Source organism: Xenopus laevis, chromosome 8S (assembly GCF_017654675.1).
Source record: "Xenopus laevis strain J_2021 chromosome 8S, Xenopus_laevis_v10.1, whole genome shotgun sequence".
NCBI lineage: Eukaryota > Metazoa > Chordata > Amphibia > Anura > Pipidae > Xenopus > Xenopus laevis.
This window is the reverse complement of record NC_054386.1, coordinates 87,807,455-87,830,486: the sequence shown is the minus strand read 5'-3', so window position 1 is coordinate 87,830,486 and position 23,032 is coordinate 87,807,455. Positions and strand designations below refer to the sequence as shown.

Here is a 23,032-nt window from a genome sequence, read left to right as displayed (position 1 = left end):
CTCAACCCGCACCCACTCGCTACCCGCGAGAAGCAGTGCGAGTTCGACCTGAACCCGCCCAACCCGTGGGTCCGGATATCTGGTCGGCCATCACATCACTGGTGAGTAGCCTTTCCTTACTAGACTATACTTACTGTGTGAACACCAAGGGCATACCTTAAAGCAGAATAATGAAATATCACACATACAAATGTAAAGGTTATATTCCACCCTCTTAGCATGTGCAAATTACACCTTAAAGCACAACTTAAAATAACTAAAGTGTGATATTTCCTTGTATAGAGAGTATGGATAGCAAAGGCACATACATGGTGAATTATTGGTTACCATTGATGCCTTCCAGTGCTGGGGTCCTAGTTTCAATTAAAGACAGTAGGACCTTTAGCACTACAGAGCCAGGGTACTACCTGCAAGAAGTGGGAATGTTCTTTCCTGATAAAACTGATCCTAGTAAGTGTTAATAGGAACCTTAGATCGTTAGCACTACTAACAGGAATGATATATAATCTCTGTAAAAACAATTCAGAATATGTTGGCACTATATAAAGAAGAATGATAAAGGTTGAACAAATTGCCACAATACTTCAGACAAGAAATCCACAGGTCTATTCACTGGTTAGGACTTTAACAGCTCTCTAGCAAACAGCAGTAAATTGTCTGTTTGCCCTTTGATAGATATGTTGCTAAGTGGGCACCTTCTATGTGAGTATATACCACTTTGTCAATGCAACGTACGGCTAATGATATCTGTAAAATAACATTGCAGGCAAAACAATGCCATTCAGGTTAACAGTGCAAGCTTCATTCATAGCTCACTTTCAACTCCAAAAGCCTGCCTAACTATATGTTAATGAAAAGGCTGAACAAATGAAGGTTCTGAAGTCCTTCATTATCTCTTAGTACAGTAATATTCTGAACACACTCTGCCTTGTAAATTAAATGCACTTGCTTCCCTATTGCTCAAGACTGTACATTTCAGATTTTCAGAATAAATTGCATTAGGTAAAAAATGTAATCCCAGCAAACGTTTAAACCTAGGCGCCTGCCAACTGCCACTTTCAGTAAGGGGCCATGTTAAATGTCTAGAAGATGGAAGCATAAGTTTGTAAGTAGCCATGTATATAGGATTTATAGAGAAGCCCTTTAATAAAGGTGTTTAAATGCAAGGTTATGCACTTTGGCAAAAATAATATAAATGCAAGGTATAAACTAAATGGCAGTGTGTTGGGAGTTTCCTTAAATGAGAAGGATCTAGGGTTTTTTGTAGATAACAAGTTGTCTAATTCTAGGCAGTGACATAATGTGGCTACTAAAGCAAATAAAGTTGCATAAAAAAAGGGCATTAACTCAAGGGATGAAAACATAATTCTGCCTCTTTATAGGTCCCTGGTGAGGCCTCATCTGGAGTATGTAGTGCAGTTTTGGACTCCAGTCCTTAAGAGGGATATAAATGAGCTGGAGAGAGTGCAGAGACTAAGTGCAACTAAACTGGTTAGAGGGACGGAAGACTTAAATTATGAGGGGAGACTGTCAAGTTTGGGGTTGTTTTCTCTGGAAAAAAGGCGCTTGCGAGGGGACATGATCAACTTTACAAGTACATTAGAGGACATTATAGACAAATAGCAGTGGACCTTTTTACCCATAAAGAGGATCACCGTACCAGAGGCCTCCCCTTTAGACTAGAAGAAAAGAACTTTCATTTGAAGCAACGTAGGAGGTTCTTCACGGTCAGGACTGTGAGGTTGTGGAATGCACTGCCGGGTGATGTTGTGAGATGTTTTTATGCAAACAAAACTTGTCTCAAAGCCAGGAATTTAAAAATAAGCACCTGCTTTGAGGCCACTGAGAGCAACATCCAAGAGGTTGGTGAGCAACAGGTTGCTCACAAGCCACTGCTTGGGGATCACCACCTTATCCATTAGCCCAGGTGAGCAGCGAGCAAGCATGTTCCTTATCTATCACCTGGCCTTTGCAGTGTATTTCCAGTAGCCGCAGCCTAATTGGTGGTGGCCAGTCAGGGCTGAACCTGCCCTATATTTGTCCAGCCCTTCTCACCACCAGTGCCTAAACATTGGTCTTTCTGAGCACTGTGGCACTGCCCCTAGCTCTGGTCCGAACCTCTCCTTGCCTTGTCTAAACCGTGAACCCTTGATCCAGCTCTGCTCTGCATTCCAGTCCTGCTCTCTTCGCCTGCACCGTCCTGTTCCAGTCTCTTGACTCTGCGCCCTCACCTCCCTGATCCTGTCCTTTGCTCTCTGCATCACCTGTGCATTAACAGTTCCTGCCTGAAGGATTCACCCTTCCAACCTCTGCCTTCACAGTGTCCCCCACCTATTCCTGACTGTTTTAATCTGATCATTTTGTCATGGGGCCAAACAATCGAATTAGCTTGATATCACCCATTTTAGGTGGCCATTTTAGGGGAAGGTTGCCAAATGAGTTGATCTTATGGTCTATGGCCAGCTTAAGGGAAGTATTTATGAAAGAAAGGGTTTTTACCATTTACACAAAAAGGATTTTACAGTACACTCAATCAATTATCAGTCATTGGAGGTGGTACTTTGGTTTATTGTAAAAATGGGCTTGAAATCCATCTAACAAGAGTGATCACTGTATGCAGTAAAGGGTGATTAATCCATGTCCTTAAGAAAGCTTTACGTTGCTCCAATGATGTACAATTAAAGTTTAATGATAAAGAGAGTTATTTGAACTAAGATGACAACTTACTAAGATAAAACATAGAAAAAATGTAATGGTCTTTGCTATTAAAGCAGTATATAGGGGCATGTAAGTTGTATTATTCCACTGCAAAGTATTGGGGCTATTATCAGTCTTTCCTATTTTGCCATTAGTGACATTCCTGGCCTTCAGCAGTTTGAATATCTGAATTCCATCTTTGGCATTATAATTTTATATTTATGCAAATACCTGTCTGCATCTAGTGGTCTGTGCATTAGTGCCCAAGTTAAGCACTTGGAATACTCCACCAACCACCTGATGGAACAGAACTCTACTAAAGTGCAGAGCCTAATGCACTAATCAGTCAGCTGCAAGGATGCCTGAAATTCAGCACAAGAAATATACATAAAAATAAAGAGGAGGGTAGGATATCTTTTAGATGTCCTCTTCTGCAAATTTATCTCGTGAGTCACATGGGAACAAACTGTAGAAATTAATTAGCAAGCTAGCCCAATATAAAGGTGTTATCTTGCAGCATCATTTTTTGAGATGTTCAGCTGCAGAATGGTATAAGATTAACCATGACTAGCTTTTCTGAATTCATAATTGCCGTTTCAGGTTGTTTTCACGCACACTAAATATCTAGATTCATACACAAGGTCTGAAAATATAGTTGGACAAATTCAGCACTGCAAACCTAGTCATTTTTTTTTAATTACAGCACATACAGTAAACAGTAGTTTTCAGGCTAGATTGAACTCACCATTGGTCCAACATCTGGTCAAGGCCACTACACCTTATAACAAGGTTACGAAAACATAAAAACATTGTTTTAGGCAGCTAGGAGACAATAAACATGTTCATACTAAATAAAACCCTAACTGCCTTTTAGATATTTACAGAGGTTCCAGTCAAAGGCTTCTGGGTCGAGATGTAGGGGGTACACAACTAAGCAGGGTGCCATACTTCATTTAGCAATGTTTGGTTAAACATCAGGTGGTGTTTTTTTTTTTAATACACCTGAGCATGTGTAAGGTACAGAGCGCCAATCATAAACTGCTTCACTGAGCCCATATCTTTAAGTTCAGCCTTTACCAAGAAATAGGCTTATATCCGTGTGGCTCAATCTTTATGGATTTATGCATAAACTGTTTGCTGGAACGATTACTGCTCATGTAACGAGACGGAGGAAGGTAGGAAGCTTTTGACAGGCTTGTTCGTTGTTGTAGCTTTCCAAAATAATGACTTTATTAACAGACACCCCTGTGCTTTAGCCAGGACCTATGCCTTTTCCAAGACTCCTATCTCATCGGCTTCATGTTGTGCGGGCAACACCACTGTGCCTCCTGCCTCCTTTTATTCTCTCCCTGTGACATGCTCAACAGAACTTGGCTCGCTCACTAATCATATACCAGGCAGGGGTTGCAAAAATCATATCCCAACTACAATTAAAGTATTCAAATGCATACCACTGGCATAGAGATTGCCTCTAATGCATTTTCATTGCCTGCATATATACAGAATCTACAGGATTACTATTACTATGCATGTCATCAGAATTACAAATAAAGAGCATTTGGAAAGAGATGTAAATAGAGTTGCAGGATGTGTTAATAAGTATTCACCCCTAGCTATGGTAACCAGACCTTGAAAAACAACTCAGTGCTGCACAGGGAACAATCTAAACCTGCTCTGCAAAGATATATAAGCAGGAAGCCTTCTCCCCTTACCATAGGTAACCAATCCAGTATATTTTAATACTACAGGTATGGGACTCGTTATCTAGAATGCTTGGGTTTTTCCAGATAAAGGTTATTTCTGTAATTTTAATTTTCATACCTTAAATCTACAAGAAAATCATTTCAACATTAAATAAATCCAATAGGCTAGTATTGCTTCCAATAAGGATTAATTATATCTTAGTGGGGTCAAGTAGAAGGTACTGTTTTATTATTACTTTTATTATTATTTATTTATTATTTTTAAAAAAATGGAATCTATGGGGCAAATTTACTCACCTCCGAAAATTCGCCAGCGACGGCTTCGCTCACAGCGCAACACTTCGCCAGGCGTAGATTCGCCAGGACAACGGCAATTTACTAAAATCCGAACGTCCAGGGCGCCGATCGATGGCGAAGTTGCACTAGCGTTACTGTGCCAAGCAAAGCGAAGTTGCGCTAGCATTGGCTAATTTGCATACGACGGGAAGTTAAAGTTGAATGGACGTATATGTTGCAGCAAATACATTACACTACACAAGCCCAGGGAACCTGTTATGTTTTGGTAGCTGAGGATCAGTAGATTATAATGCTGCTTTATCAGCAGGCTCATGCAGCCATTACACCACAGTAAGCAACTAACACCACAAGCTGTATAGAAAGTATGCTCAGTATACGTCTTGAGCACAGTGACATCTACAGGCCATTTGTATAAACACCACAGAACCATAATAAAATAAAGTTGTTATATTGCCCTACACATGAGCCCAGTGTATAGTTTATGTGCCACATGTTAGGAAATATAGGGGGGAACCCGGTTACCCCAAAAAAATGTTACTCTATTTTTCAGCCTATCACCCTGAAAAAGCAAAAGACACTAGCGTTTTTTTTAGACTATTTTCAACTATTTTTTGAGGAACCCCTTTCTACTCTATTGCACTTCGCCTGGTCTGAGGTGGCGAAGGCAAGTCTGGCGCAAGAGGTAACATTCGGTAAAATCTGCATCTTAGTGAATTTGCGTAGTTACGTCCATTCGCCAGAGCGCCACTTCGCCAGGCGTTAGGGAGTGAAGTACTGCTAGAGACTATCTACTTCGCTAGCAAATTTTCGCCCTCGTTAGTCACTTTTGCCCTTTAGTAAATTTGCCCCTAAGGGAGATGGCCTTCCTGTAGTTTGCAGCTTTCTGGATATCGAGTTTCTGGATAATGCATGCTATACCTGTATTATTTTAGCACCTCTTACAAGTAATACTTTAGATTGTAGACATTGATGCAGTCATGGACTCTGAGGGTTGGCAGCCTGCTGTCCCTGTGAGCAGCAATTTTGTATCTTGTTAAACCTGAATCCCAACATACTAACATATATGTACAGATCTCAGAATACAAATATTTGAGTCAGGCAACCACTTGTTAACCACAATCAGTCATTATAACAAGTCAGAAGGTTTCTACTTTTTCCACCAAGGCAATGGTAAAGGAAGGACAAAGGGGCATCTACTCTTCGCAACTGTCATTGATATGAGTTGAAGCCAGCTGTCACCTCCTGTGACAGGCAGTTTTCAGGCCAAAAATTTTTCTGACTGTCAAGTTGCACGATTAGCTATTACTGTACGTATATGGTCATTAAAAAAGCCAGAGCAAATAAAATGTTTCCAACTATGTCGAAGGTGTGCTGTAGGTGCAACAATAAAAATGGTTCTCATTCCCACATTTGGCGTATATGTCCAGTCTTGGAACAATTTTGGAAGTCTGTAATTTTTATAATAAACAAAGTTACTAATTCAAAGCTAGATATGAATAACCAAACACAAATTCTATTGGATTATTCAACTGTAAATGACAAGGTTATTTCTAATCCTTTTACTTCCCACCTACTACAAGCCGATAAGTCGCTCATACCAAAAAAATGGAAATCCCCTGATGCTCCAATGTTAGCACACTGGTTCTTAGCTGTAGAATATATAAATCAAATGGAAGAAATTACTCACATAATACATAATAAAAGCGGTGATTAATGGGTAATATGGTCACCATGGATTGATCATATCGAGACACTTAAGGGTTAAAGTAAAATGGGGTTTGCCTACTTTAAAATCTGCTTAAACTCTCAATACTGTGAATGTGAAGAATATATGGGTTGAATGTAAGATGAGACATGCAGTATTATTCTGTGGTTTAGCTATTTAGATAAATATACAGTGAATAAAGTACTACTATTGTAAAATATATGGATATTATAAGTTACCGAGGAGTTTCATGACCATATAAAAACACGAGGCCGAAGGCTGAATGTTTTTATACAGGTCATGGAACTCCGAGGTAACTTCTAATATCCTCATATTTTGCAACTGGGGGAACTTTATTTATTATAATACACAAATTTCAGTGAGTCATGTGACAGAAATGACATCAGAACTCACCGTTTATAACTGATGACATCAGAACTCACCGTTTATAAGGATATAATTTACAAGATATTCATGGCTTTTGTGTATTATATATATATATATATATATATATATTTATTTTTTTCCAAGTTATTATTTGATACTGATTGCATATTCCCTATGTTCTTTCCCCCCCCTTTTCTTCTGTATCCTTCCTTTTCTAAGAAAACGTAAACTAAAGAATTAAAAAAAAAAAGAAGCCAGAAGGGGCGTGTGGCCTTATTATACCTCCCTAACGTTTTGAGTGGGACAGTCCAAATTTTGGCAGCTCAACCCACAGTCCCGGATTGTTACTGAAATGTCCAGACTTTCTCTTTGATCTGCTGCACTGAACAGCCAGAAAAAATATACAAAGTTTCTTAAACTTAATTGGCTTTTGCCAGAGAGCCTAGAACATTCAGAAGACATACTTTGATACTTTTGTAACAATTTAAGATAAGCAAAGAAGCAATTATAACAATTTAAGATAAGCAGGTCTTTTGGGGAAACTGTGACTTGCAGCTTAAAGGGCAATTCACAGAAATGTGTTCAAACTTTCATAACCTGTCAAATTTTAGTAAAATGAACATGGTAATTAGGGGGTGTAGCCACAAAAACGGGCATGGTCAAAAAATATTTGCTTCGCTACATGTAGCAAATCCTTTTGTCCCTCTAAAAAGAGTTTTAAGTGGCACTCCACATAGTAAAGAAATGCCAACAGCTTTCTGTACATTGCAAAACCATAGGTTTTTGACAGCATAATGATCCCACTAAATTAAACACAGATCTGCTAAAAATGACTTTGTACCTATAAACACACTTTGCTTTGAATATATATTTTCAAAACTTTAAATACAAAACATATTTGAAAAATCCAAGCACCATGCTTTTAAACTAGATAGCAGTAATTGTATTAGAGGGATGTTAGAGAGAAACATTCCTGGCACTGGAAACAAGATATACAGATTGGAGAGCCACAGAGGTCTCGTCTGATATTTATACTGCCGCTTCCCAAATCTCATATCACCCGAAATGGAACTGAATCCTTTTGCAGCCTGTGAATACTAAAAAAAAAGACGAGGAGAGAACCACCAACCTCCTCGTTTTACTATACACATAAGAGCTATTTCCGAAAGGCTTAGGAGCAGGCTACAAACATGAATGAACAGAACAAGGGTCTTCATCTAAGTCAGTTAAAATGTCATCCTGAGACAATGACAATGGATTGCTTCCGTGTGTAGGGTTACCGAACATAACATTGCATATAAAGGTATCCCTATATCACAATAGTTCTAGCTCACTAGGAGCACCTATTTACCAGTAAAAGCAGCAATGCTGGGCCCATTGTTAATTTTTTACCCATTTCACTGCTACTAAATGGCAGCACTTGACAATGACCAAAAGTAGGATTAATAATAAGCTCAGTAAAAAGGGATAGTCTCATGGGAAAACAGTTTTTTTTCCCCAAAACGCTTCAGTTAATATTGCTGCTCCAGCAGACTTAGCACTGAAAATTGTTTCTTAAAAGAGCAAACAGATTTTTTTATATATTCATTTTGAAATCTGACATGGGGCTAGACATATTGTCAGTTTCCCAGCTGCCCCCAGTCATGTGACTTGTGCTCTGATAAATTCAGTCACTCTTTACTGCTGCACTGCAAGTTGGAATGGAATATCACCCAGAGTAGATAGGGCTTGCTTCAAAAAAAGATTGCTGAAAAAGATTGTAAATTTTTGTTGGGGGTACCCTCCTTCCCCCCTACAATTCCTAACATATGGCACATAAACTATACAGTGGGCACATGTATATGGCAAAATAACAATTTTATTTTATGAAGCTTTCCCAGGCTTGTGTAGTGTAATGTATTTGTTGTAACATATACGTCAATTATGCATCGCTAGCGCTACTTCGCTTTGCCTGGTGCAGTAACGCAAGCTCAACCTCGCTAGCGTTCTGCACCCTTCGGATTTTAGTAAATTAGCGTTGTCCTGGCGAATCTACGCCTGGTGAAGTGTTGCGCTGTGAGCGAAGCCGTCGCTGGTGAATTTTCAGAGGTTAGTAAATTTGCCTTATACAGGTTGGTCCATTCACTCTTCTAAGAACTGCGATGTCCACCACTGGGACAATTCAAAGCTTTCTTGAAGAGGCAAGTGTAGGCCTCCCCCACCAGTTTTATGAATTAAAATACCTCTAACATGTCCTTGGCCTTTCTGAATACCTTAATGTATTTAAAGTTTATCCTTAATCCACTTTCCTTTACCAATTATACATATTAAAAGTATTATTGCCTTGGGAAAGGTCTTGTTGGTTCTTCCCAAAGGCATGCTTGTATAAATGATAGGGGACTATAAACCCCTTAAAGGAGAAAGACGATTAAAAAATAACAGGAATGTTACAATATGTTTGGCATTTCTAACTGATTAAAATCACTGTTTTTACTCTATGTCGGCACTCCTCTTCTATAGGCACTGGCACCCTAAAATACCTTTTACTTGCCCTGCATGGGAATCGTGAATCCAACTATATGAATCTTGTAATCACAAGAAATATATTCTTCTGCATTGGAAAGTGCCATCTCATTATTTGATTGGAGTTCTTAATCAAAGGAAAAACACACATTACTGATTTTAAGCACTGTCATTAGTCTTTTATAGATGCTCATTAAAAAATATGAGTATATATATTATCCTGCAAAAGTAAGCTTGTTGATGTGTATATACATTTCAGCTGTTGCACTTTGAGTTCAAATCAAATACACTCATAGACTACAAGAGAACAGTGTCCCAAGTGGCTACATAATTATGAAAATTGGCACAAAGCTTGCATGCAAGTATTGATATCTTTGGATAGACGCGTGTCCTAGATATTGGAGTACACATGATTTATATCAATATGGAAAACAATGCACTGATTAGGAGGGGGAGAGCTACACCTACCCAAGAAAAAAGTTCTTTATTGAGGTTTTATGCTTAGAAAGTGCACTGTAGGGAAATGTTTCTCCAAGTAAAAAATATACAGCGTGTTACCAACATATATCATGTTTTATTAAACTATGGGCTCAGTGAGATACTGTATATTTCTACAACCCCTATGAAATGGGTTGTTCACCTTCAAACAACTAGTTGTTCACCAGAAATAACTACTTTTTCCAATTATTTTCTATGTGTCACCGTTTTTCTAATATTGAAGTGTAATGTGCAATTTTTCACCTTCTAAAGCAGCTCCGGGAGGGGGGTCGCCGACCCTGTAAACTGTTCTAAATTGATACATTTCTTATCTTTGTCCCTGCTGAGCAGAATCTCTGGGTTTCATTACAGGCGGCTGTTAGAATTGATACAATAGTTGCTAATATTCCAGAGAAGCTGCTGAGAAATAGATCAACTAAATGTTGCAAAATAGAAACAGTTTGGAGTCTGCACCTCAATTACTGAGCTGCCAGACTGAAACACCAGAGACCGGAACATTACATTTTAAACTTTTTTTTTACATTTTGGAAAAACAGTAAAAAATAAATAATGGAAAGTAATTGGAAAAAAAGTCTTTATTTCTGGGGGAACAATCTGAAAACAATTGAACTGAAAAAAGGTGTTTGGAAGGTGAACAACCCCTTAAACGTATGCAGGGTTGGGGCAGACGGGTAGATTTAGTCGTCTGTCGACTAATTGTCTCTTCTGCGTGGCAACAATCTCTCAAACTGCCTTCCGTCTGCTTGAATGAAGAATCACCTGCGCTAATGCACTCACGGTGCTTCGATTTCCAAAGTCGCCCGAAGTTGCCTCATGAGGAAACTTGGGGCGACTTCGGAAATCGAACCGCAGCGAGTGCATTAGCGCAGGCGATTCTTCTTTCAAGCAGACGGAAGGGAGACGGAAGGCAGTTCGGGAATATTGTCGACACGCAGAAGAGCGACTAAATCTCCCTGAATCTGTCCCAACACTAAATGCATCCATTTTTAAAGTGCTGCAGAGTACCTTGGTGCCATAAAACGAATGGGAATGATATTAATAATAAATTCAGAAGTCAGCAGTGCCTGCAAAAGATTGCACAGCCCTCCTTAAAACAACAAATAGAAGGCTTTTTATACAATGTGAGTTTAAACTGACAGAGTACACAGCTTTTTTTCTGAATGAAAGGACAGAGCAGATGAATGAGTGGTGAGATGCTAATTCCAGCTCTGTAACAAAGGGGCCTTTCTGCAAGCGGATTTCTCACGCAAACAATTAAACATATAATCATTCTGAGAAAATGCAAAATGCATGAAGTTTCTGCTTTCTCAGAGAGCAAATTATATGCAGAGAGCAAGAAAATGATTCCACAAAGTCAAACAAGACCTGCTGGCACATAACGAGAGATGGAGATTTAAAGCACTTCAGAAATATTTACATTGATATGATTTATACACACACACATTTACATTATGTGCCCAAGGACCTGGGAACGTCCACTGCAAAACATCAAAAAATATAGGTTTTTATTTAGATTTTGGATTCGGCAGCCTAATTAATTTATTCTTCATCTAGACTAGCATCTTGGTTTAACCAGCCTGTATGTTTTTTTTTTTTTAAGTCTGCCCTTTACTGATTTACATCTTGGAGGACAGTCAAATAAAAAAACATGGGAAATATTTACACAAAACCTTTGACATCTCAGGAACACTTTTTTTTATTATAAATATGGAATAATCACTAACAACACTAGTAGTCCCTAGGATCTTTATACCCCGAAGTCCCAAAATAAAATACTGGGAAAATGTACCCCCTGTTGTAAAAGAAAAGGATATTAGAAATTACTTGATCATATACAGATTGAGGAACACCAAAAAGACTAATATGTTTTACAATTATTTGTATTTGTGAGTCATAGGGGCAAATTCACTAAAGGGCGTATTTTCGCTGCGAAGGCTCCGCCACACGTCGAGCCATTTCCTCAGGTGCAAATTCACTACTGCTACACTAATTCACTAAAAGACGAAGTTGCGTCTCTGCAGCCGAATGCTGGCGAAGTTTCGCTAGTGTAAATTCATCAGCACGACCATTACATAGAAAACTTTAGCTAACATTCGTTTATGCCTAGCGAAACTTCGTTAGTATTCTTATGCTTAGGTCAATTTGAATAGGGCGGGTACATATAGGTCTTTATATATATATATATATATGTCTTTATTAGAGATGTTAGGCAACTTATTATAACAAATGTCCAAGGAAGCAAAATAAAGACAAAAGAGATTATCTAATGCCCTAGACATGAGCCCACCCTAAAACAAATGTGGCATGCCCCTCAAATGGTAAAAAAAAATGTTAAAACAAATTTTTAGTAGTTACAACTTTTAAAGACAATCCTGCTTTAAAATATGAAACAACGCCAGCATTGTTTTATAATTTTTACATACAGGATATGATGTCACTGACATAAGCTTGAGGAGGATGTAGCTTCATGTTTTCAGTTTGCCAGGTCTAAGGTGGCAAAGGAAACTCTGGCAAAAGATCACGGATTTTCTGATTCTGACTTTTTCCATGCTCGGGGTAAAATAGATCTCAAAAAGATTTTTTTTCATTTTTTTGAACTTGGGCTTTGATAAATAAACCCCTAATATCCTCTTATTTTTGGGGGTACATTATTTGTTTTAATACATGAGTTTCATTGAGTCATGTGACTACAATGTGACTACACACTATATATTATAGGACATTCATGGCTCTTGAATATAATAAGGACACATTTTACAGTTAATTCATGCCTTTTATACCATATCTATGAATGCCTGTGTATGCCAGTGAGCATTCCATCTTAAGCTGGCCATAGACGCGCAGATCCTATCAGACGAATCGAGGATTCGTATGATTTTCGGATCGTGTTTGGAGAGTGCCGACATCTTTCGTCCGGCGGAGATCGGTCGTTTAGTCGATCGGACAGGTTTGATTTTGACCCGACCGATCCCGCCGGAGCCCATTGCGCAACGTAATCGGATCATTTGACCATATGGCCGAATATTCAGATTACCCCCGATACAGCCATGCTCGTTAATGGCATAACGGGGAAAGATTCACTCGTTTAGCGATCTTTACGTCTATGGCCACCTTTACACTAAACTACAGCCACCACCAGAGCTGGTATACTTTAGTCTGCAAAAGGAGTCTTTTAAAATATGAAATGTGGCACTACAGGTATGGGACCTGTTATCCAGAATGCTCGGGACCTGGGGTTTTCCGGATAATGGATCTTTCCGTAATTTGGGTCTTCATGCCTTAAGTCTACTAGAAAATCATATAAATATTAAATAAACCCAATAGGCTGGTTTTGCTTCCAATAAGGATTAATTATATCTTAGTTGGGATCAAGTAGAAGCTACTGTTTTATTATTACAGAGAAAAAGGAAATCATTTTTAAAAATTTGGATTATTTGGATAAAATGGAGTCTATGGGAGACAGCCATTCCGTAATTCGGAACTTTCTGGATATCGGGTTTCCCGGATAAGGGATCCTATACCTGTATTATGAACTTTTCTTAAGAAAATGAAATACATTTATCTGTAAGACAGGAGGGAGGGTCATGTATTTGGCATGAATGCTAAAGAATGAGCCAAAAATACATACTATATTAGTATAGATTATTTTATTTTCATAAAAAGGCCAATAGACAACACAATCAATTTTCAACCTTAAAAACAACCACCATGTATTGAATATCTCTGTAGATATATAAGATAATATAAACGTATCCTTAGCTTGGGACTAGGGCTGCCACCTGGCTGGTAGAAAAGATGTCTGATGCCAATGCAATTAATAGGGAAGAAAGATACTAATATAGGATGGTTAGGTCCAATGAGGGCTGGAGGAGTGCATGGTGGGTATCGCTAATCTACATCTGAGAAGCTTTAAGGATGCATAACAAAAAATGATTCCTAGAGATATTACACCCATCTGTCAAAATCCACTTTTTTCCCCAGCACTCTCTGGCATGGATTCTGTTAATTTTGCACCAAAATTTTGCAGCCCAACTTACAGGTACGGGGTTAAATATAATGCTCCCTCCTTAGCTGCAACCTTTAAAATGCCAGCAGCCGAGGCAGGCAGCGCGATTAAAGGGCATTAAATTAAATGATCCCCTCCTACAACTTCAATCAGAATTTCAGGCCGTGTGTTATTTAGCTTCAGCTCCTCAAGTGCAGCAGAATAGCAAATTGCAACTTTGATTTACTTTCTGCCGACACCAAATGGCGACAGGTGATAAAGAGAGTGCTGCGGCACAGGGAGAAGCTTTCCCCGGGAAATTAATTCCATCTTAAAGAGTCCTATCCCGATATAAATATGTGTAGATGGATTTACCTGAGGACTGTATGAGAAACATACACACCCATGCACTGTGTATTTATATATATATATATATATATATATATATATATATATATATATATAATGTCAGACAGTGCCCGCACTCAGTCATAGACGAAGCCAGAGGTGCACGACCAAATTTGCAGTAATATTGAATAGAAGATCAGCACACTGCATCCTGGATGGGATGTGTGAATAAACCAACACTTGTTTTCACCTAAATAATACAGAGTATGCTGATCTTCTATTCAATATATATATATATATATATATTTTGTGTCAAAACGTGTTATGATTAATATCACATTAAAGGAGAACTAAACCCAAAAAATTAATGTGGCTACAGATGCCATATTTTATATACTTAACTTGTTGCACCAGTCTAAAGTTTCAGCTTGTCAATAGCAGCAATGATCCAGGACTTCAAACTTGTCACAGGGGGTCACCATCTTGGAAAGTGTCTGTGACACTCACATGCTCAGTGGGCTCTGAGCAGCTGTTGAGAAGCTAAACGTAGGGGTCGTCACAAAACAAGTAGGCATGCAGCGAATCCACTATTTTGGATTCGGCCGAACCCTCGAATCCTTTGCGAAAGATTCGGCCGAATACTGAACCGAATCCGAATCCTAATTTGCATATGCAGATTATTGGTGGGAAGGGGAAAACATTTTTTACTTCCTTTTTTTACTTCCTTGTTTTGTGACAAAATGTCACGTGATTTCCTTCCCCGCCCCTGATTTGCATATGCAAATTAGGATTCAGTTCGGCCAGGCAGAATTCGAATCCGAATCCTGCTGAAAAAGGTCGAATCCTGGATTCGGTGCATCCCTAAAAACAAGACACTGCCTATAGCAGGCGTAGAAGCACAGCATCCATCTAATAGTAGCATAAAGCTAGTAGTAAACTAGGTAAAATAACATGTTGCAGAAATATTCCTTTCTTTAAACCTTTTAACCCTTTTAGTACCACAAAAGGTAGAATCTACAGCACCTACATACAGCTTTAATGTAACATGCTATATGTATCTTCTACTGGAGTCAAAGTGAGCCGGCCTACAGCATAACAGTTACTGTCTCGAATATATCCCACTGGGCACCTTGCTGGACTTGCATTTCCAACTGCCCCCCGACCCTGATGTTTATAGCACGTGTACTGCTCACAAACTTCAATTGGCAGCAGACAAAGAGCTCACAGGTCTCCACCGCAGCTTAATGCCACATTGTGATGTGCCTGCCAGCTGCTTCAACAACCTGCATGTATTTCACAGCATGTTACTGTAGGGCTGTGGTTTTCAGACTTTTTCGATTCTGGTCCTCCCAAGGGTTTCCAAATTCAATAAGAGCCTGCCTTGGCTCATAACAAGGTTACAAATATATGAAATCATTACTGATTCAGTCACCGAGCCACTAATGAAAATAACAGCAAATACATGTTCATGCCAAAACTCACCCTACCTGCTCTCAAGGTGGGCATCTATGAGAACAAATAGGCATTCTCCCCTAATCTCACTCTAGCATTTAGGGTGCCCCCTGCCACTGCAATGTGCGATCCTAGGGGCCAGTCCCATGATTTGGTAACCACTGCCTTAGAGATTATATTCTTAAAGGAAAACTATACCCCCAAAATGAATACTTAAGCAACAGATAGTTTATATCAAAGTAAGTGACATAATAAAGAATAGTACCAAACTGTTATATATAATTAAGTAAATATTGACTTTTTAAATCTCTTGCCTTGAACCCCTATTTTGTGATAGTCTGTGTGCTGCCTCAGAGATCACCTGACCAGAAATACTGCAGCTCTAACTGTAACAGGAAGAAGTGTGGAAGCAAAAGACACAACTCTGTCTGTTAATTGGCTCATGTGACCTAACATGTATGGTTTGTTTGGTATGTTTGTGTGCACTGTGAATCGTACAATCCCAGGGGGAGGTCCTCATTTTTTAAAATGGCAATTTTGGATTTAGGATTATCCAATGGCACATACTACTAAAAAGTATATTATTATGAAAATGGTTTATTTACATGAAGCAGGGTTTAACATATGAGCTGTTTTATGCATTATATTTTTATAGAGACCTACATTGTTCGGGGATATAGTTTTCCTTTAATTCTGATTGCCCAGAATTATGAATATGGCAGAAAAAGTTTTCTGCACCAGTGTCCTAACCTACATCCACTAAAAATAGAAGGAAGAAGAGTAAATTATGGACACCAACCTTCTGCTGATGTGCATCATAAGTCCCAAACAATTTTCCCTCCAGGGTCAGAAGGTCAGCAATAAAAGAGTTAAAAAAACAGCTAAGGTCACCTCCTATTAGCAGGTCTGCTGCTCACAGCAGACAAGCCAATTAGTGACAGATTGCCATTGGCAATATAAGGGTGCCCCAAAATTAAAGGGATCTAAATTGAGTTTCCTCAAGCTGTACCTGCCGCTAAACAAATCACGTGCTCAAGACCCCAAAGGTAAAGTACTGAATTTGTTCGTTGTACTGCCAATCTCATAGTGCAATGTGGCACCTGGGATTCTTAACGTTTTTGGGTTTTTTACTTTATTGTGTCTGTAATAATAGTAATGGTTGTTGATACTACGTCCTTTTTTTTAACTGATTTTTTTAATGGAGTAGTAAACCCAAAAATAAAAACTGTGCCTAATAAAAAAAAAACATTTTAAGTCTATGCAACTTTCTTAAATACATTAACTATATATTTTCAATGGTTTTAAAGTTATTTGGAAATATAAATGAAGAATAAGTTCCATATGAAAGCAGTCTCTGTCTGTCTCTTACCTCTTGTTTGCCCTGGTTGTTCTGACTTTCGAAACAATGTAACAGAAACGTTCACTAACTACTTTGAGGCACGTCCACTAAAGGGCGAATTTTTGACTGCAAAGGCTTCGCCACACTTCACGCCACTTTGTCAGGTGCAAATTCGCTCCTACTACTACACAAACTCACTAAAATGCAAAGTTACATCTCTGAAGTAGAAAGCTGGTGAAGTTTCGCTAGCGTTCATTTGTCAGCGACAGCATTTCATAGCGAACTTTCCCAGCGAACTTTCCCTAATGTTCGTATCTGCCTAGCGAAACTTCGTTAGTACACATACACTTAGGTCAATTTGAATAGGGTGGGTGCATATAGGTCGTTTATATGTCTTTATTAGAGATGTTGGTGCAAATGCTTGAAGTGGCCACTTATAATTAAAAATGTGCAAGGAAGCAAAATAAAGACAAAAGAGATCCTCTAAAGCCCTTGACATGGGCCGACCCTAAAACAAATGTGGCATGCCCCTCAAATGGTAAAAGTTACAGCTTTTAAAGGCAATCACTTTAAAGGCAAACACCAGCATTTTTTTTTAATAATGTTTATGACTTTTTGGCATACAGCATATGATGTCACTGATGAAGGGTTAACATGCCTACGTGCCGACCCTTTTATTGAAGGTCAAGCATAGGCTTATATAGGTTATAAGTAAAGACGTCCCAATATAGTGACGTATCAGCATAGTTAATAGCATAGTATATGTCTGTAATAGGTATATCCTTCAGGGTGGACAAGATAGAAAAAAAGAGACAAATATGTGCATGCGCATTAGCTAAGATATTTTGGCTGAGGCAAGCTGATAATATTGTTTATAGTACATGATGATACTTATGCAAGGTTGTCTAAGAAGAGACAGTACAGGGTAGTACAGAAAAACAAGTACCTACAAGGGTCGGCACGTAGGCATGTTAACCCTTCAAGATTGGGGTAGATGAAGCTTCATCTTATCAGTTCACCAGGTCTAAGCTGGCGAAGGAAACTCTGGCAAAAGAGGTAACGTTCTGTAAAATTCACACTTCAGTGAATTTGCACAGCAACGATTGTACACCTGAGCGAAAATTCATCTGGCGAAAGGGTGCGAAGATGTTAGCGATGTACTCTAAAATTAGTGAATTGTTCTCTACGCCAGTAAATTGGCAATCTCCCTGGGGATGGTATTTCTGGAGAATTTTCGCTAGCGACGGCCACTTCGCCATTTAGTAAATCTGCCCCATTATTTCAAGAGACTTAACCAGCAGTGCAGAATGGGGTTAGAAAAACACAACTTTTAATGCAACTACATTTACAAATAAGTTTAAAAATCATAAAAGAATGTGAACACTGCTTAGAATGACATTTTCTTTCATTATTTGAAATGTTATTATTGGATTTTACATCCCCCTTTATTAGCTTGTTTCTTTTGTAAAACTCGTTAAATTCCGGCATTTCCATGTGGAAGACTTTAAAGGGATCCTGTCATCGGAAAACATGTTTTTTTCAAAACACATCAGTTAATAGTGCTACTCCAACAGGATTCTGCACTGAAATCCATTTCTCAAAAGAGCAAACAGATTTTTTTATATTCAATTTTGAAATCTGACATGGGGCTAGACATTTTGTCAATTTCCCAGCTGCCCCGGTCATGTGACTTGTGCCTGCACTTTAGGAGAGAAATGCTTTCTGGCAGGCTGCTGTTTTTCCTTCTCAATGTAACTGAATGTGTCTCAGTGGGACATGGGTTTTTACTATTGAGTGTTGTTCTTAGATCTACCAGGCAGCTGTTATCTTGTGTTAGGGAGCTGCTATCTGGTTACCTTCCCATTGTTCTTTTGTTTGGCTGCTGGGGGGGGGAAAGGGAGGTTGTGATATCACTTCAACTTGCAGTACAGCAGTAAAGAGTGATTGAAGTTTATCAGAGCACAAGTCACATGACTTGGAGCAGCTGGGAAATTGACAATATGTCTAGCCCCATGTCAGATTTCAAAATTGAATATAAAAAAATCTGTTTGCTCTTTTGAGAAATGGATTTCAGTGCAGAATTCTGCTGGAGCAGCACCATTAACCGATGCTTTTTGAAAAAATTTTTTTTCCCATGACAGTATCCCTTTAACATTGACATCCCTGTATATGTAATACCAGAAAAGCTAAAGGAAATCCAATATCTCCCATATCTTACCTTAATATCCTTACCTTCAGAATAATAACAGATTTAGGGATTTATCTGATAAACTTTAACTTAAATTCACTGCATCAGTCTGCACGCATGCGCTTCCTCTCAGCGCATTGCATCAGACCAGCTCACACCAGAAAATAAACTTTTTTTTATATCTATCATAAAATTATCTTTGAATGCTATTTATAATTTTGCCATAAAAGTATTTGCCTGTTGCTTTTACACCAACTTTTTTACTACCCTGTTCCTCAATGAGGGGGCTGCCATATTTGTGCAGCAGGAGTCTGTTAGCATTAGAAACTCTAACTGACAGGTTAAGAAGGGACAATCAAGTTGGCAAAACAGTCTAGGTTTAGGAAATTCAAGTAACAATTACTTACGAAAGCAGAACTATCAGCAAAAAATGATCAACAGGGTAACTTTTCATGTAGATTAATATTTTGAAATACATTTTTTAGAGTTAGTATCACTTTAAGGTGGCCATACACAGAGAGATCCGCTCGTTTGGCGATGTCACCAAACGAGCGGATCTCTCCTTGAGGTGGGCGATATCGGACTGATCCGATAGTGGGCCCTAGGGCCCAGGACTGGACTGGACTGGGATTCAAAATAGGCCCTGCCATTCCTAGTACACAAACGCCCAAACAGACCCCAACAGCCCACCTAATAGTCACTTTCTATGGCATCTTACAGCAGCCCCTCTGGCATTTGCCAGAACCCACAGATTGCCAGTCTGGGCCTGCTAGGGCCCAATGATCAGATCATAATGCAGCAGTACAGGTGGTCGGATCATGGGAACGTATCAACCAGGGCCTGGCCAGGGCAGCCGGGTGCAGCAGGCAACCTGGCCGGCCCCATCGCCACCTCTGCAGCCCCAGCGGAAGAGAGCTTGTGCATGCGCGCGTGTATGTAAGCACGCGCATGTGTATGTGAGCATGCTGAGCGGCAGGATCACCGCCGGCAGGATCACCCCCTCACCACTGGTATACGATCGGAGGCGCGCAAACAAGTAAAACTAGCCGGACTGCAGACCGGACAGGGGTAGGCAGCAGTGAAAGGTACGTGCCTGGCACCCCCTAAGTTTTAGTGCCCAAGGCCCGTGCCTACTCTGCCTACCCCTAGTTCCGGCCCTGGCATCAACGAACAGATGCGGTCCACGAGCCGATGGGATTTTTAGCCCTGCCCGATCGACATCCGCTTGATCGACATGTGCCGATTTTCGGGCCAGATATCGATCGGGGAAGCCCGTCAGAGGGCCACATACACGGGCCAATAAACTGCCGACTCGGTCTGCTGGCAACTTTTATCGGCCCGTTTATGGCCTCCTTTACAGATGTTTTAATGGACTTCAAATCCAGAGGTGTCAAAATTTACCAAATTTCCAGCATTCTTCTTACAGTTGCACTACATAGAAAGGACAATTCAACACTATTATAAAAAGGGATGGCAGCTTTATAAATATGCCTTTAATCTTACACCAAGATTTGCAACAGTTTAAAAATATATATATATAGATCCCTAAATGCTGAAGGTCACTGACTAAAGTAATTCAAAGAGGGAAGCCAATTGGAAGGTGATGTTTCCAGAAAGTAAAAGAGCTAGCCGCAAGCCGTGTCACCTGTGGCCTGATAAGAGAGGGGCTCCCGGCAAGTGCAGAAAACAAAGCCATAGCAATTGCTGAAGTAAAAGGGACACACTGAGGGCTCTGTGTCCTGTCACAAGCAGCCGCCTCTATTCATTGAGCCCCAGTTATGAGGAAGGAGGTGCTGCTAGAGTCAGGGTCACACAGTTATTATGTCACACAGTTATTATGTCTGTCACACAGTTATGTCTGTCACACAGAATATGTTGGGAGGGTGGGATGTTACTATGAGGCACCTCAGGGTGTTTATTCAGCAAGTATAAGGCGGATAAAGGTGAGGGGCGGGGGGTGCGCGGCTAATTCCCTGTACATGTCCGTGTGGCAGACACGGTGTATTCACAAGCAAGGACTGTACACGTCATATGGTGCTGCTGATGCCTTACAGCCCCAGGCCTCCCCCGATCCCCGGCCTGTCTTACCGCTCTCTGCGGGAGGGGTCCTGCTGGAAGCCGGGCTTGGTGGGCGCCATGTTCCGGGCAGCGGCCCCGCTGTGTCCAGTGGGTCAAAGCAGCGGGCATCCCGGGCCCAGTGCGGGGGGAGCCGACATCCTCCGCTCACACAGCCGCTTGCGTGAGCCCCGAGCCCGGCCGAGCCCTCCACCTCCTCCCGAGGGCGAGAGTGGATCTAACTAGCGCTGCATCCCTCCATCACTGGGCTCCATCACACACCGCCCTCCCTTCTCTCCTCCTCGGCTCTCCCTCCTCCTCTCTCCCACTTCTCCTTTAGTTCATCTTTCTATATATCTGCCTCATGTCTACTCTCCCTCACTTTCTATATATCTGCCTCATGTCTCCTCTCCCTCACTTTCTATATATCTGCCTCATGCCTGTTCTCCTTCACTTTCTATATATCTGCCTCATGTCTACTCTCCCTCACTTTCTATATATCTGCCTCATGCCTGTTCTCCTTCACTTTCTATATATCTGCCTCATGCCTGTTCTCCTTCACTTTCTATATATCTGCCTCATGTCTCCTCTCCTTCACTTTCTATATATCTGCCTCATGCCTTCTCTCCCTCATTTTCTATATATCTGCCTCATGCCTTCTGTCCCTCACTTTCTATATATCTGCCTCATGTCTGTTCTCCTTCACTTTCTATATATCTGCCTCATGTCTGTTCTCCTTCACTTTCTATATATCTGCCTCATGTCTGATCTCCTTCACTTTCTATATATCTGCCTCATGTCTGATCTCCTTCACTTTCTATATATCTGCCTCATGTCTCCTCTCCCTCACTTTTTATATATCTGCCTCATGTCTCCTCTCCCTCACTTTCTATATATCTGCCTCATGTCTGTTCTCCTTCACTTTTTATATATCTGCCTCATGTCTGCTCTCCTTCACTTTCTATATATCTGCCTCATGCCTTCTCTCCTTCACTTTCTATATATCTGCCTCATGTCTGATCTCCCTCACTTTCTATATATCTGCCTCATGTCTGATCTCCCTCACTTTCTATATATCTGCCTCATGTCTGATCTCCCTCACTTTCTATATATCTGCCTCATGTCTGATCTCCCTCACTTTCTATATATCTGCCTCATACCTGATCTCCCTCACTTTCTATATATCTGCCTCATACCTGATCTCCCTCACTGCAACTGGTTATTTCCTGGCTGTTTCCCTCTCCTTTCCCACCTCTCTCCTGTCCTCTGTTCCCTGGCCCTCTCCTCTTTCTCCTCTTTACACCTTTCCCTTCTGGCATTTCCCTCCTTTATTTCTCCACTAATATCATTTATAGTCACTTTATTATGTTTAATGCCCATTCATATATTAATTCCCATTGAGCTTTTGCCAGTCTCATAAATAATACCACTGCCACCCTATGAAGTTTAGTAGCATCCCTGACTGGAAGTTTTACTGCTGCTATAATAAGCCTAATGTCTGACAAAATCATCCAACACACACACACACATATTACAATACAATATGGTAAGTATGTGTATGCAGAAGCATACATACATATATTACATACCTAAATTTGTATATGTATGAGTTTGTGCTCAATTATTATGATTTCAATGCAACAAATGCTGGGGTAAACCCCCCCTGAAAAATGAAGGGGGCCCAGGTGCACATGCCCAGACCTACATTAGGGGAGGTTACAGAAACTGTTATTCCAAAGTTGTACAGGCTGGCACAAGGCTGGACCAATAGAACCAAGGTGGTGAAAAGGTGCAATTAATCATAGGTGTCTGATTAAGTGCAACCCCCCGCTCTTTGGCTCTATTGATCCAGTCTCTCGAATTTTTGGAATACCAG

The 23,032-nt window shown here is 40.1% G+C and overlaps 2 protein-coding genes across 6 annotated transcripts in view; one reads left to right on the top strand and one right to left on the bottom strand.

The window, feature by feature from the left end:
- LOC108700312 overlaps positions 1-23,032 on the top strand; it is a 782,191-nt gene that overhangs the window by 535,977 nt on the left and 223,182 nt on the right. The gene's annotated exons all lie outside the window — the stretch shown is intronic.
- Positions 1-23,032, bottom strand: part of npas3.S (neuronal PAS domain protein 3 S homeolog) — a 334,397-nt gene that overhangs the window by 291,243 nt on the left and 20,122 nt on the right. For 2 of the 5 annotated variants that reach the window (XM_041575380.1, XM_041575381.1), the window contains exon 1: positions 21,190-21,473. The exons of the other annotated variants lie outside the window; for them this stretch is intronic. In XM_041575380.1, the coding sequence (XP_041431314.1) occupies positions 21,190-21,239 (50 nt within the window). In that variant the 5' untranslated portion in view covers positions 21,240-21,473. Of the gene's footprint in view, positions 1-21,189; positions 21,474-23,032 lie in introns of those variants that run through there. 5 annotated transcript variants of the gene reach the window in all.